Source organism: Martes martes (assembly GCF_963455335.1).
Source record: "Martes martes genome assembly, chromosome: 6".
Lineage (NCBI taxonomy): Eukaryota > Metazoa > Chordata > Mammalia > Carnivora > Mustelidae > Martes > Martes martes.
In genome coordinates this window covers 9,747,173-9,760,340 of record NC_137893.1, presented here as the reverse complement: position 1 = coordinate 9,760,340, position 13,168 = coordinate 9,747,173, and the positions used below count along the sequence as shown (strand labels likewise).

General features: G+C 48.1%; 1 protein-coding gene across 2 annotated transcripts in view; it reads left to right on the top strand.

Moving 5' to 3' along the window:
- Positions 1–13,048, top strand: part of ZDHHC14 (zDHHC palmitoyltransferase 14) — a 264,670-nt gene extending 251,622 nt beyond the window's left edge. Inside the window, exon 9 of one of the 2 annotated variants that reach the window (XM_080806722.1) lies at positions 11,819–13,048. In XM_080806722.1, the coding sequence (XP_080662848.1) occupies positions 11,819–12,172 (354 nt within the window). In that variant the 3' untranslated portion in view covers positions 12,173–13,048. Of the gene's footprint in view, positions 1–11,773 lie in introns of both variants that reach the window. The other variant, XM_080806721.1, reaches the window with a different exon arrangement.
- Positions 13,049–13,168: the final 120 nt, after the last annotated feature.

The following is a 13,168-nucleotide window of genomic DNA, read 5'->3' as shown; positions in this document are numbered from 1 at the left end:
CTACTTTTTACAGGTCTGTTGAGATTTTCTACTTGTTCTTGCGTCAATTTCAAGAGCACTTGTCTTTCTAGGAATTTTTTTTTAAAGATTTTTAAAAATTTATTTATTTGACAGACAGAGATCACAAGTACGCAGAGAGGCAGGCAGAGAGAGAGGGCGAAGCAGGCTCCCCGCTGAGCAGAGAGCCTGATGCGGGGCTCGATCCCAGGACCCCGAGATCATGACCTGAGCCGAAGGCAGAGGCTTAACCCACTGAGCCACCCAGGCGCCCCTCTAGGAATCTATTTTACAAAGTTACCTAATCTGTTGCCCTTGTCTCTTTGGTCATATCATTATTGTTTTATTATAGAAGTAGATGAAAGGAAGGAAAATTACAGACTGAAAAAGTAAAAACAAATAGAAAGTGAGAGTAATTTATAGACATGAAGGGAGAGGGACTATGGTGAGAGGGAAGGAACATAGGTCAAGTGAGCCCTGAAGGGGGAAATTGGTGTTTTGTGTTTGCCACGTGCTGTGAAATGCTTGTAAGTCCCCCAGAGGAGAGAGCTGGGAGACTCTACCAAAGTGACTTCCAGCATGGGCTGCAGGTCCTGCTCTGGGTAATGTTAGGACCAGGAGACATACACAAGCATTTCCCAGAAATTGTCAAAATATGGGAAAAGGAGCTTAAATAGTTCAAGACTGACCATAAACTAATTCCTTGAGGCAGATTATAACATGCCTTTCTTTTGACTTGCTTCGTCTGCCTCCAACAGACACCCCGACCAAGACCACCTCAAACTGAGCCAACACATCAGGCCCAGCAGTGCTTGGCCAGAAGGAACCCCAGTCCCTACATGTTTTCCAGTTCTGAGGGCCCAGTGGACACCCGGGCACTTACTTTCTGCCATTCAGGAGCTGTGCATCATTGCTAGGAGCAATTTGTCTACAAACAACCCACCATCTTCCTTTTTATTTATTTATTTCATTTATTAGATGTAATTAGAGCACACGATCAGTAAAAAATGTTCTTGTGTCCCAATCCCCAATAAGACAGATGTGAAAACTGGCTTCAAATCCTTTAAAGTTGAATTTAAATCACAAAGTGATCCAACAACGACGACAACAACAAACAAGGTGCATTTCAGGCAGTTCTAAAAGTGAAACTAAGTTTATTTAATACAGAATTATACTGTGGTCAGGGGGTCTCCGCTGGGGGGTTTTCACTCTGCAGTCAGCAGAGTGTGGACAGTGTTGATACTGCTATTGCAGGGATCATCTCATTTAACCCCCACAACAACCTGCAAGGTATTCCCATTTTGCAAAGCATGAAACTGAGGCTTTAGAATAACGCTTGGCTTGCTCAGAGTCACAAGGCCTGGCTGCTTTCCGCTAATTCAACTCCAAATGCTCTCAAATCGGTGTCAGCTGAGCCTCTTCAGATCTGGCCCTTACATCTGGCAGCCGAGCTTATTATAACCCAGTGGGCCTCAGCCCTGGGCGAACATTAGGATCCCAACACTGATATCCTGAGCCCAGCCCAGTCGGAATCCCCAGGTGGTGGTGCAACCACCGGCATTGTAATGACCCCGGAGGTGATGTTAACTGTCAGCCAGCATTGGAACCCATCACCATAGCCTTCAAATTCTCTTGAATTCTCCAAGAGTTTGGGTTAAAAGGAGTGATTTTTTTGAGCCATATTTTGCTCTGACACAAGGAACGTTTTTCTTGAAAAACCTTAGCCGAATTGACTCAACTAAGACATGATCTGTTCGGAGATTATTCACACTCAGGTGTACGGAGGATTTCAGCAGAATGTGCTAGCAAACAAGAGGTCGGGCAGTTGTGGGACTCCAAACAGAGGTACTTGGGTTTCAGGCAAAGCTTTCTGGAGGAAATGACGTCTGAGCCAAATAGTAAGAGGTTCGTTAAAATGCATTAACCACCCAGAGGTGGGAGAGACGCCCCACGCAGAGCATGGTCAGATCACAGGCGCAAGTGGGGTGCCCCTGCGTGCCCGTGCAGGAGCCAGAGAACTGAGTTGCCAGGCTGTGGGCTGCAAAGGTGTTAGAGGGACCATGGAATTCTCCACGAGGCAGGGAGCCGCTGCAGAGAGCAATACCATCAGGTTTTCTTGGGGCGAATGGAGCCCAGGAGGTCCCGTGCGGTGCAGAGGAAAGCGTGTTAACTATGGAGACAGGGAAAGCAGAAGGAGACCTTCACAGTGGGCCGTGCAGCGGTGGGGCTGCTCAGGACAGCCGAGGTGGGTTTAGAAAAGAGGCAGCAGCCGACAGGGGCTTGGGGGATGGAGTCTCTGCGGGGGGCTGGGGACAAGGTGCCCGGGATGCCCCCTGCCTTTCAGCTTGGTGACAAGCTAGTCATAAAAGTCACCAAAGGAAACACAGGGGGAGGGGGAAGCTGAAGGTGGCATCTGGGTGCCCATAGGTAGCCGGGGGTGGTGGGGAGGTACCCTGCCCGTAGTGGGGAAAACGTACAGGTGGCTCCTTCCCCGTGCTTACAGAGGAATGATGTGGTTTGTAGAAATTCACTTTGAAATAGTAGAGATGTGGGTCAATTTTATTAGTTGTCCTGGAAATAACAGCCGATTGGGCATCGTTAACAAACCACGAGCTGCCTCTGTTTGTCATCTATTAACCTGATTTCGTCTCTCCTGCTGGAAGAGTCTTTTCTCGAAAATCAACATTTATTATCTTTTCCTGACTTTCTCTCCACCCACCCCTGTCAACTCTGCCCTCACCAAGTCAAATCAAGTCTCTTGATCGAATTAGACACGACTGAGGATGAGCGAATAAAGCCAAAAGATGATGAGGGGGAAATGCAAATGGACAGATTTCAGTACTCAGCGCAGTGGGGAAAGGTAGAGAGAGAGCTCCGTGTGGCATCACAGCCCCTGGGCTTGTATTTGCCAGTCCTCACGCTGGGGGCTGGGACATCAGGGACATCAAGTCCTTTAATCCCAAGAGCCTCCAATTCCTAAACTGTGAAGGAAAGAAGGGGAGAGTGGTGAGCAGTGGCGATTGGAATTGACTGAGACCCCGTCTGTCCCATCCTGCCAGCCCCAGCCAATAACACAGCCTGGCACGGGGTGGGGGGGTGGGGAGCTCGTTAGACTTTCAGCTGAGTGTGTGTGAACGTCCCTGTCTCAAAGCCTTGCTCCTGGGGGTTCTGCACAAACACTGGTTTGTTCCTGTCTTTATTTCTCCACCTCATTCCTTCCTCTCTCCAGTTTTGTCACATCTGCAAAAGGCTCCCCTATGAATATGAAACTAGGAACCAGAGGGACAGAGTTCTCTTTGGTGCAGGGACAGCCTTGGTACAATCAGATCAGTCCATGGGCCACGAGACCAGAGGTCATGGCTAGTCTGCTCCTGGACACTGTAAGCCAAGTGCGTGTGTGCTTTTCCAGGGATGGTGACAATCTTTAAGACTTGAAAACACGTGACAAGCTCTAAAACGTGTAAACTACAAAATGGAAATTAATACATGTTTAATGTCTACAAGACACATGATGTCAACTTCATTCATCGTTAATTTTATTAAACTAAACCTAGTACTTACGTGATTTATTCAACTAGTATTGCAGAATTCTCCGTGCATCATCTGAAATAAATAGTAAGAAAAAGAAGTTATGCAAGATTAAATGATAATGTTAAATCCCAGGACAAGAAGGAAGCTCTCTTTCTAACCTACATTTTAAGTGTGTTTTAGAAGTATAGAGTATTTCTGGAACTGTAATTGAGCACTCATAGACCCCCAAGAAGACAGCTTCATGACCAAGCAGACATAAACGATGCCCAATGCTAAATACTTTTGACAAGAATTGGAGCAGAAGCCGTAAATAATTTCACTCACCCTTCATTTGTATACAAGACCGTCTAGAAAACTCCCAGCTTTGCTTTTAACAGCATTGAACCTGTGTGCTAGGTTTATTTCAAACAAGAAGTCAGCGAGAGTAAAATAAAATGTATCCCAACATGAGCAATTTTATTTGAAAACCTGCAGAAACAGAAAGTAAATTATCTCTGCACTGTTTGCACATGGTAACATTAAGTGACAACGTGTGTGACATCTGAACATCTGAAACCATCAGTTCCTTTGTATGTTAAATGGCAGTGCTTTGTCCGGGCAGTAAATCATCAGCCAGCCTTCACAGAGCAAACAGCAGTCCCGGGCTCCTGCCCCCATGGTTTCTCGTGCTGCTGCCAACACAAGGGTCTTTTCACAGACACTCTTCCAAGAGATCGGGTTTCTATTCCAGTGGTCTTCCGCATTTGGATGATTTTTTACTTTTCTTTTTTAAAGATTTTATTTATTTATTTATTTATTTATCAGAGAGAGAGAGAGAGAGAGAGCGAGCACGCGGGAGAGTACAAGCAGGCAGAGTGGCAGGCAGAGGCAGAGAGAGAAGCAGGCTCCCTGCTGAGCAAGGAGCCCCATGCAGGGCTTGATCCTAGGACCCTGGGATCACGACCTGAGCCCAAGGCAGCGGCTTAACCCACTGAGACACCCAGGCATCCCTGATTTTTTACTTTTAGAATGGCGGTTTCATAGAATTCAACCTAATATTTGATAAATAAGAACCTTTAAAGGGCTGTTTGGGAGTGATAGCATGAGTCTCTCAATTTCCCATTTGTAGTGGATGGATTGTCACTGCCCAGTATCCAGGCGCTTGATTGGTTTTTCTTAAGATTATGTGAGTGGTTAGATCTCTAAAAGACACCTAAGGGCGTCTTGGTGTTAGTGCTGGAGCGTAAGCCCTGGACCAAGTTGTCAAGAGAAGAAAGTAAGCAGTGATGTCGCCCCCTACTGGTTGAAGAGAGGAGTCCGTTCATGAAAAGCTGAGAAGGTTGGGGGGACTTGAGAAAGGCTGAGCTTTTCTGGAGAAGTGTCTGTTCATGTCTTCTGCCCATTTTTTGACTGGGTTATTAGTTTTGAGTGTTGAGTTTGAGAAGTTATTTCTAGATCTTGAATATCAGCCCTTTGTTTGTACTGTCAATTGCAAATATCTTCTCCATTCCTGGGTTGCCTCTTAGTTTTGTTGACTGTTTCCTTTGCTGTGCGAAAGTTTTTGATCTTGATGAAGTCCCAAAAGTTCATTTTCGCTTGTCTTTGGAGACATGTGTTGAAAGAAGTTGCTGTGGCCGATGTCAAAGAGGTTACTGCCTGTGTTCTTCTCTAGGATTTTGATGGATTCCTGTCTCTCATTGAGGTCTTTCATCCATTTTTAGTCTATTTTGTGTCTGGTGTAAGAAAATGGTCCAGTTTCATTCTTCTGTATGTAGCTGTCCAATTTTCCCAGAACCTCTTATTGAAGAGACTGTCTTTTTTCTATTGGATATTTTTTTCCTGATTTGTCAAGGATTAGTTAACCATGGAGTTGAGAGTCCATTTCTGGAGTCCTTATTCTGTTCCATTGGTCTGTGTGTCTGTTTTTGTGCCAGTACAATGCTGTCTTGGTGATCACAGCTTTGTAGTACAGCTTGAAGACACGCAACGTGATGTCCCCAGCTTTGTTTTTCTTTTTCATCCTTATCTTGGCGATTCGGGATCTTTTCTGGTTCCATACAAATTTTAGGATTTTTTTGTTCAATTGACATTGAAAAATGTCAATGGTATTTTAATAGTGATGGCATTGTAAGTATAAATTGCTCTGGGGAGGATAGACATTTTAATGATGTTTATTCTTTCAATCTATGAGCATGGAATATTTTTCCATCTTTTTGTTTCTTCCTCAATTTCTTTCATAAGTGTTGTAGTTTCTAGAGTATAAATCCTTTACCTCTTCAGTCAGGTTTATTCCTATGTATCTTATGGTTTTTGTTGCTGTTGTGAATGGAATCAATTCCTTAATTTCTCTTTCTACAGTTACATTGTTAATGTATAGAAAAACAGCTGATTTCTGTGCATTGATTTTGTATCCTGCCGCATTGCTGAATTGCTGTATGAATTCTAGAAATTTGGGGGTGGAGTCTTTTGGTTTTTCCACATATAGTATCATGTCATCTGCAAAGAGGGAGAGTTTGACTTCTCCTTTGCCAATTTGGTTGTTAAGAATAGAGCTACGCTACGACCCAGCAATGACACTACTGGATATTTACCCCAGAGATACAGATGTAGTGAAAAGAAGGGGCAGGTTCACACCAATGTGCATAGCAGCAATGTCTTTGATAGCCAAACTGTGGAAGGAGCTGAGATGCCCTTCAACAGATGAATGGATAAAGAAGATGTGGCCCATGTACACAATGGAATATTATTAGCGAATAGCCACCATTTGCATTGGTATGGATGGAACTGGAGGGGATTATGTTAAGCAAAGTAAGTCAAGCAGAGAAAGACAGTTATCATATGGTTTCCCTCATATGTGAAATACGAGCAATAGCACAGAGGACCACAGGGGAAGGGAGGGAAATCCAAAGGGGGGAGAAATCAGAGAGGGAGATGAACCATGAAAAACTATGGATCCCAAGAAACAATCTGGGGGGTTCAGAGGAAGAGGGTGTGGGGAGGGGGTAACAGGGCGATGGGTATTGAGGAGGGCATGTGCTATGATCAGCGCTGGGTGTTACACTTAACTAATGAATCACTGAACACTACATCAAAAACTAATTATGTACTGTACAGTGGCTAGCTGAAAATAAATAGATAAAAAAGAAAGGCTGACTTTTGAGAAGAGAGAGGTGGGAAGGAAGACAGGGAAGGAAGAAGAAAGAAGAAATGGGCAAATAAAAATCAGAAGCAGAGGTGAAAAGGAGGAGGTATAAGTACATCGTTTCATGGATCACCTCCACAGTGACCTTGAAAATATCAGCCGAGTTATCAAATGGGATTGCAACCATGAAGGTTTATCAACCCATCCTCCTGGGAATTTTGGCATTGTGCAAAATGAGGGAATGCTAACCTTAAAAAAAAAAAGGGGGGGGGGAGCTTCCCAATCATTGAGTCTTTTCTAAGAAGGAGATGTTCAAAACATGCGAAGTTAATATTATGAGAATTATAGTCCCTTGTTGGAATCCAATAAAGTCCATTGTCCTATGGAGCCAGCAAGAGATTTATATGGGCAAACTCCAGTAGAACAAATCCTGGTCCCTGGGTACCCCCAGGGTTGGTTGTCTAAAGGAAAATCAGTTCGAATGGGACAAATTCTTTTCAAAGTTTTGGGTCGGCAGGATTTAGACACTTAGGTACATCATCCTGGTAATTGTGCTCACTGACGTCACTGCCGCAAGTTAAACTGGTGGGAAGGGACGCAGGGCAGAGAGTAGGTTAATTATTAATGTGAAAGCAGGCCCTATGATGAAAGAAATATCCATAACTATACTCAGAAAGATAGTCATCTTTTTAAATGTTTGAAGAAATCAATGTAGGAGAGAGGCTTGAAGTCAGTTAATACGAGTCAGGGTTCAAAATAGTCATTTTGAAAATATTTCTGAGTCACTTATATTTAAACTTTTTTTTTTAATGCAGTAGTTCAGGGTCAATTGTTTTTCATGCGTTTAAGCCCTTAGGCTTTACCCCTGGTAATTAGAACACTGTTTTTCATGGTCCTGACCAGAAGGCTGAGCACAGATTTGTTACCGTTTTAATGAGTTGTCAGTTTGGCCACAGGAAAGCTCTGTAATGTGTACAGGAGTGGGCCTGGGTTTGGAGGGGGCTTTCTCTTTAAGAAGAAGAAAACAATTTGCCAGGAACTGGGACTTGATCTCAAGCCTCATAGCTTCAGAGTAAACCCACCTCCGGGTACGGGTGGTCCTGTTAGAGGCAGCAGTGATGTTGGTCATACAAAGCCTTCAAGACCACATCCAGCTCCACCTGAAGTCCCTGCTGAACACACGGTCTAAGGAACTAACTGACCACTTCCTCCCAGGGGACTCTGGCTCTGCAGTGGACATGGCTGGAGGGCAGTGACCAGGGAAAAGGACCTGGGAAGTGAGCTGGAGACAGGAGTGGGGGCTACCTCTCCCCTTACCCTGGTGCCCCTGACCTTGAAAATCTCCAGCTCTGCCCTCTCACATAATCCTCTGTGAGTCTGCAAGAGTCAGTCTTGCACCGATCCCTAAAATAGAATTTGCCAATTAGTGTTCAATAAAAAGGAAGTCTTTCTGCAGGCCAACAGAGACAAGCAAGTCTGATTTGCAGTTCTGTCTTTCCTTAGAGCCCAGGGTGCTGGGTAGACAGAAGGTATGAGGCATGGGGGGAGCTCCAGGAGGGAACATTTGAGAACAGGATCCTGGCCTCCAGGCACGGCTCACCCCTGGGGTCGCTCACCCCTGGGGTCGCTAGCCGGCCTGCTCCCAGGCTGCACCGAGCCCGGGGAAGTGGAAGCCGCGGTGAGGGAGCTCAGCTGTCTCGGCCATCGAGGAGACCAAATGGTGCTTTTCACAAAACGTTCATTGCAAAGCACAATATATCCAAAGCCCTGGGATGGTTTCCAGAAGATAAATGTTTAATCAGGAAGGTTCCTCTTCTCTGCCTCTGCCCCGTCAAGACTGAGCCGGTGTGTTGGACCAGCCTGACCGCACGGGAGAGCATGAGCAACACCTGCCTGCACCAGCCCGCCCTCGGCCCCCGCCTCGCTGCGCAGCGTCTCCCACCAGAAAGCAACCCCCCCGCCCCCCCCCGACAGCAGCTGGAACCCGGTGCCCGACCAACCCACGGGAAAGCACTGCGGTGGCAGAAACCACGGGGTGGTGATGGGGAAAAAGAACAGGAGATTCCAGCCCTCGCCCGGAGCCCTCAATGTTTCTGAGCTCTCTGGACCGGGAGGAAGGTTGATGGAGAGTGAGGGTGTCTCCCGAGACTTGCTTTCCTTCGGTAAAGAGCTCTATTCATGCCTGAAACTGGGTCTTTCACCTTCAAAAGCCTGTGAATTCACAGAGACTGCAGCTCTCCCTCCTCCTCAGTGGGCTGGGGGGCGGGCCTGCCACTTGCGGTTGTAGAAAGAAACCCATCTGGCCAAAGGACACACACACCGGAGTGAATGAAAGAAAAGCCGAGTGTCCACTGACGGATGAGCACAGAGAAGATGCGGTGTAGATCCACAACGGAATACTACGCAGCCATCCCAAAGAATGAAATCTTGCCATGTGCAACGACGTGGATGGACCTAGAGGGCATTATGCTAAATGAAGTAAGTCGGTCAGAGAAAGACAAATGCCATATGGTTTCACTCCTTTGTGGAATTTGAGAAACAAAATGGATGAACACAGAGGAAGGGAAGGAAAAATAAAATAAGAAGAAAACAGAGAGGGAAGCAAACCATGAGACCCTTCACTATAGGAAACAAACTGAGGGTTGCTGGAGGGGAGGGGAGTGGGTAACTGGGTGATGGGCATTGAGGAGGGCACGTGATGTAACAAGGTCTGGGTGTTACATGCAACTGACGAATCACTGAGCTCTGCCTCTGAAACTAGTAACACGCTATGTGTTAACTAAATTGAATTTAAATTAAAAAAATTTTTTAAAAGAAAGGAAGAAAAAGAAAGGAAGGAAGGAAGGAAAGGAAGAGAAAGAAATGATGAAAGGAAGGAAGGGAGAGAGAGAGAAAGAGAAAGAAAGAAAGGGAGGGAGGGAGGAAGGAAGGCCTAGTAAGTCCGAACTTTGATGAACTCTCTCTCCTCCCTGAAGTGTGCGTGGTGCATGGTTCTTCCTGTTCCCTACATGGAGGTGGGGGAGTGATGGCAGCTCTAGGTGTCCTCTGGGCAGGACAGTGAGCCACCTTCACCCCAAAACCACTGGGACAGGTCCTACAGGAACTCGGGAGTTCTGAAAAAGAGAGGGGGGGATAGTAAGACAAGGTTTATGAAGTACCTACTATGTGTCCCGTGCAGTAGTAGAAAGAGGTTCATGGCCAAGCAAACCCAGCCCCAAACCCTGGGTCCTTGGCTCACTCTTTTTTTTTTTAATTTTTTAATAAACATATAATGTATTTTTATCCCCAGGGGTACAGGTCTGTGAATCGCCAGGTTTACACATTTCACAGCACTCATCATAGCACAAACCATCCCCAATGTCCATATCCCCACCACCCTCTCCTGTCCCCCCTCCCCCCAGCAGCCCTCAGTCTGTTTTTTGAGATTGAGTCTTTTATGGTTTGTCTCCCTCCCAATCCCATCTTTTTTCATTTTTTCTTTTCCTACCCGCCAAACCCCCCACGTTGCATCTCCACTTCCTCATATCAGGGAGATCGTATGATAGTTGTCTTTCTCCGATTGACTTATTTCGCTAAGCATAATACCCTCTAGTTCCATGCACGTGGTCGCAAATGGCAAGATTTCATCCTTGCCTCACTCTTATCTGTAAGGTCTTGAGCAAGCCACTCGTTCCCTTCGCCTCAGGGGGGAAATGTTTGTTCTAAGAACTTCTGGAGAAACAGTGCAGTGCCTCGCTTACTGCTCGAACCTGCAGTCACACCCGTTCTTCCTCCTCCTGGTCGAAGAGCCGCTCCTGAAACTCTCTCGAAGGACTGACCGCACACACTCAAGTTCAAGATCTCTGAATGCCGCCGAGGCCTCTTCTGGCTGATCCAAACCTGCTCCGTCGCTCCAGGGAGGGCTCCACGTTCCACGTTCCAGCAGCTCAAAATATGTTTACACCATTTCTTCACCCAGTGAGTGAAGTGCGGAAAGGACATGAGGTGTAACATGACGTAAAAACACTTTGAAGAAAAGGAAACATCTTGTAAAATGTTGGCATTCTCGTTCACGGATTAAAAAAAACACAGAAGCTCAAGGGTTCTCGAAGCGTGTGGAAATTTAGCAGTGGGGAATTCTGGGGTTTTGTGAACAACAGTCTGACCAGACCCTGAGGGGCTTCTTCCCTTTTTCTTTCTTTCTTTCTTTCTTTCTTTCCTTCTTGTAGTAAAATATACAAAACATAAAATTTACCCTTTTAACCATTTTTCAGTGTCCAGTTCGGTGGCAATAAGTGCGCTCCCAGGGTTGTACAAAGATGGCTACTGTCCATCTCCAGGCCTCTTCGTCTCTCAAAACTGAGACTCTGTCCCCAGGCACACTGGCTCCCTCTTCCCTCCCCCCAGGCCCCGGGCACCCACCCTTCTCTCTACTTTGTCGTTGGGAAGTTAATTTTTCTGGGTACTGCATGTGTTATCATGGAATATTCGCCCACTTGTGACTGGCTTACCTCACTCAGCACGATGTCCTCAGGGTTCACCCGTGTGGTAGGCTGTGTCAGGATTTCCTTCCTGTCCACAGCTCAGCTGTGGCCCGTCGTCCGTCTAGACCACGTTTTGTGGATCCGTTCGTCTGCGGACAGACCCCTGCTTCCACCTCTTGGCTCTTGGGACTAACGCTGCTGTGAGCGTGGGAGCGGGCCCCTCCCTGTATTTGTAAAACTATCGAGTAAAAGTGGTTTCCAGCCTGCAAGCAGCGGCCACTGATCACCAGAGACAACTCTGGGTGGTGAAGCCTGTGACTGTCTCCATGGGATTGTTCCTAAATTAGGTCGTGTCTGGGGTCAAGGGCCAGGAGCATCGTGCCTCCGGCTGCACGTAACTCCCTGGGCACCTGTGGGTGCTGAGTCCCCCCAGCGGCTTATTTCGGTGCACGCGCTGGTGTTTTCCAGGTGCTGGGCATCGCTGGCCGATACCAGGCCCCTGTGCATGTTCTCTGCCTTGTCTCACTGAGCATCACTAACGGGTTTCTCTCTCTCTCTCTCTCTCACATCCCGCCCTTCCCCTTCCTGTGCCCCCTCCCTCCCCCACCCCATGCCCATCACCTCTCCGCCTTCTGGTTGCCGGCTCCCTTCTGCTGCCCAGTGCGACCAAGACCAGTGCATTCAGAGCACCAAATTCGTTTTGCAGGCCGCGGCCACGCCCCTGCTGCAGAGCGAGCCCAGCCTCACCAGCGACGAGCTGCACCTGCCCGGGAAGCCGGGCCTGGGCACACCCTGCGCCAGCCTGACGCTCGGGCAGCCCACGCCGCCCTCCTCCATGCCCAACCTCACCGCCGAGGCGGCGCTCTCGGACATCCTGCCCCTGAAAGACGAGCACGTGGGCCACCAGTTCCTGACCCCAGAGGAAGCGCCCTCGCCGCCGCGGATGCTGGCCGGCAGCCCCCTGGCCCACAGCCGCACCATGCACGTGCTGGGGCTGGCCAGCCAGGACTCCCTGCACGAGGACTCGGTGCGCGGTCTGGTGAAGCTCAGCTCCGTGTGACCGCAGCCCGGGGAGAGGGGCCGCAGACCGCGGGAGCTTGGCCGTGACCCGGTTCCTTGGCGGCGAGGACAGCTCCGGGTCCTGGGGCACCCAGACCCCTCAGAGAGCAGACGGATGGCCCTCCCAGGGCAGAAGAGGGCAGGGCCCGAATGCCTACAGCTTGGGTTGAGTGGAATTTTCTTCCCCACCCTGAGTGCTTTCATCACCGTGAAAATGGAGAAGTGGCTATTTCCAGGGGACTGGCATTTGAGGGGTGGGCCTGGGGAGAGAGAGGAGCAGCCTCCGGGCCTGCAGTGTAAGCCCAGGAGGAAAGGACCCTGTCCGGATGGCTGTTCTGCCGTCTGCCCGCTGCTCTGGGGACAGACGCACGGGAAGGTTGAGGACGCTGGTGGCCAGACTGAATTTGCACTTACATGTTATGCTACTAATATTTGAACTAGACATACCGTTCCATTTGTTAATTTAAAAACAAAAACAAAAACCTAAAGGGGATTAAAAAAAAGACCAGATCTGGATTTGCATGCCACGCTACGTCTGTTTCCAAGTGGTGTTGGTATTCAAACGGAAATGCTGCTTGCTTGCTTTCTTTCTTTCTTCTAATTTGGTGAACTTTCAAGTGCTGTCTTAGGGGAAGCCAGTGCGGCACAGCGAGGCTCATGGACAATGCCGACACGCGCCAGCTTCTCTCGAGCTTCGCTAGACAGGGGCAGGCGGCACCCGGGCTGCGGGGCTGCCGGGTTGTACCCTACCGAGTATCAGTTCACCTTCTGTTGGGTAGTTAGACGAGCTTTGTGTCGTACCACGCCTGCCACAGTCTCCACCTCCTTGTGTGACCAAACGTCCTGTGGGCAGCCAATAAAATGACGTCCTCTGTTATTTCGGATCTGCGTACAGTTATCCTTAACAGCCTCAATGACGACACAGTCCTCTGGCTGACCTACGGAGAGTGTGGTTTCACCGAAGTATCCCTAGCGAGGAACGGTCCCCAAACAGCCA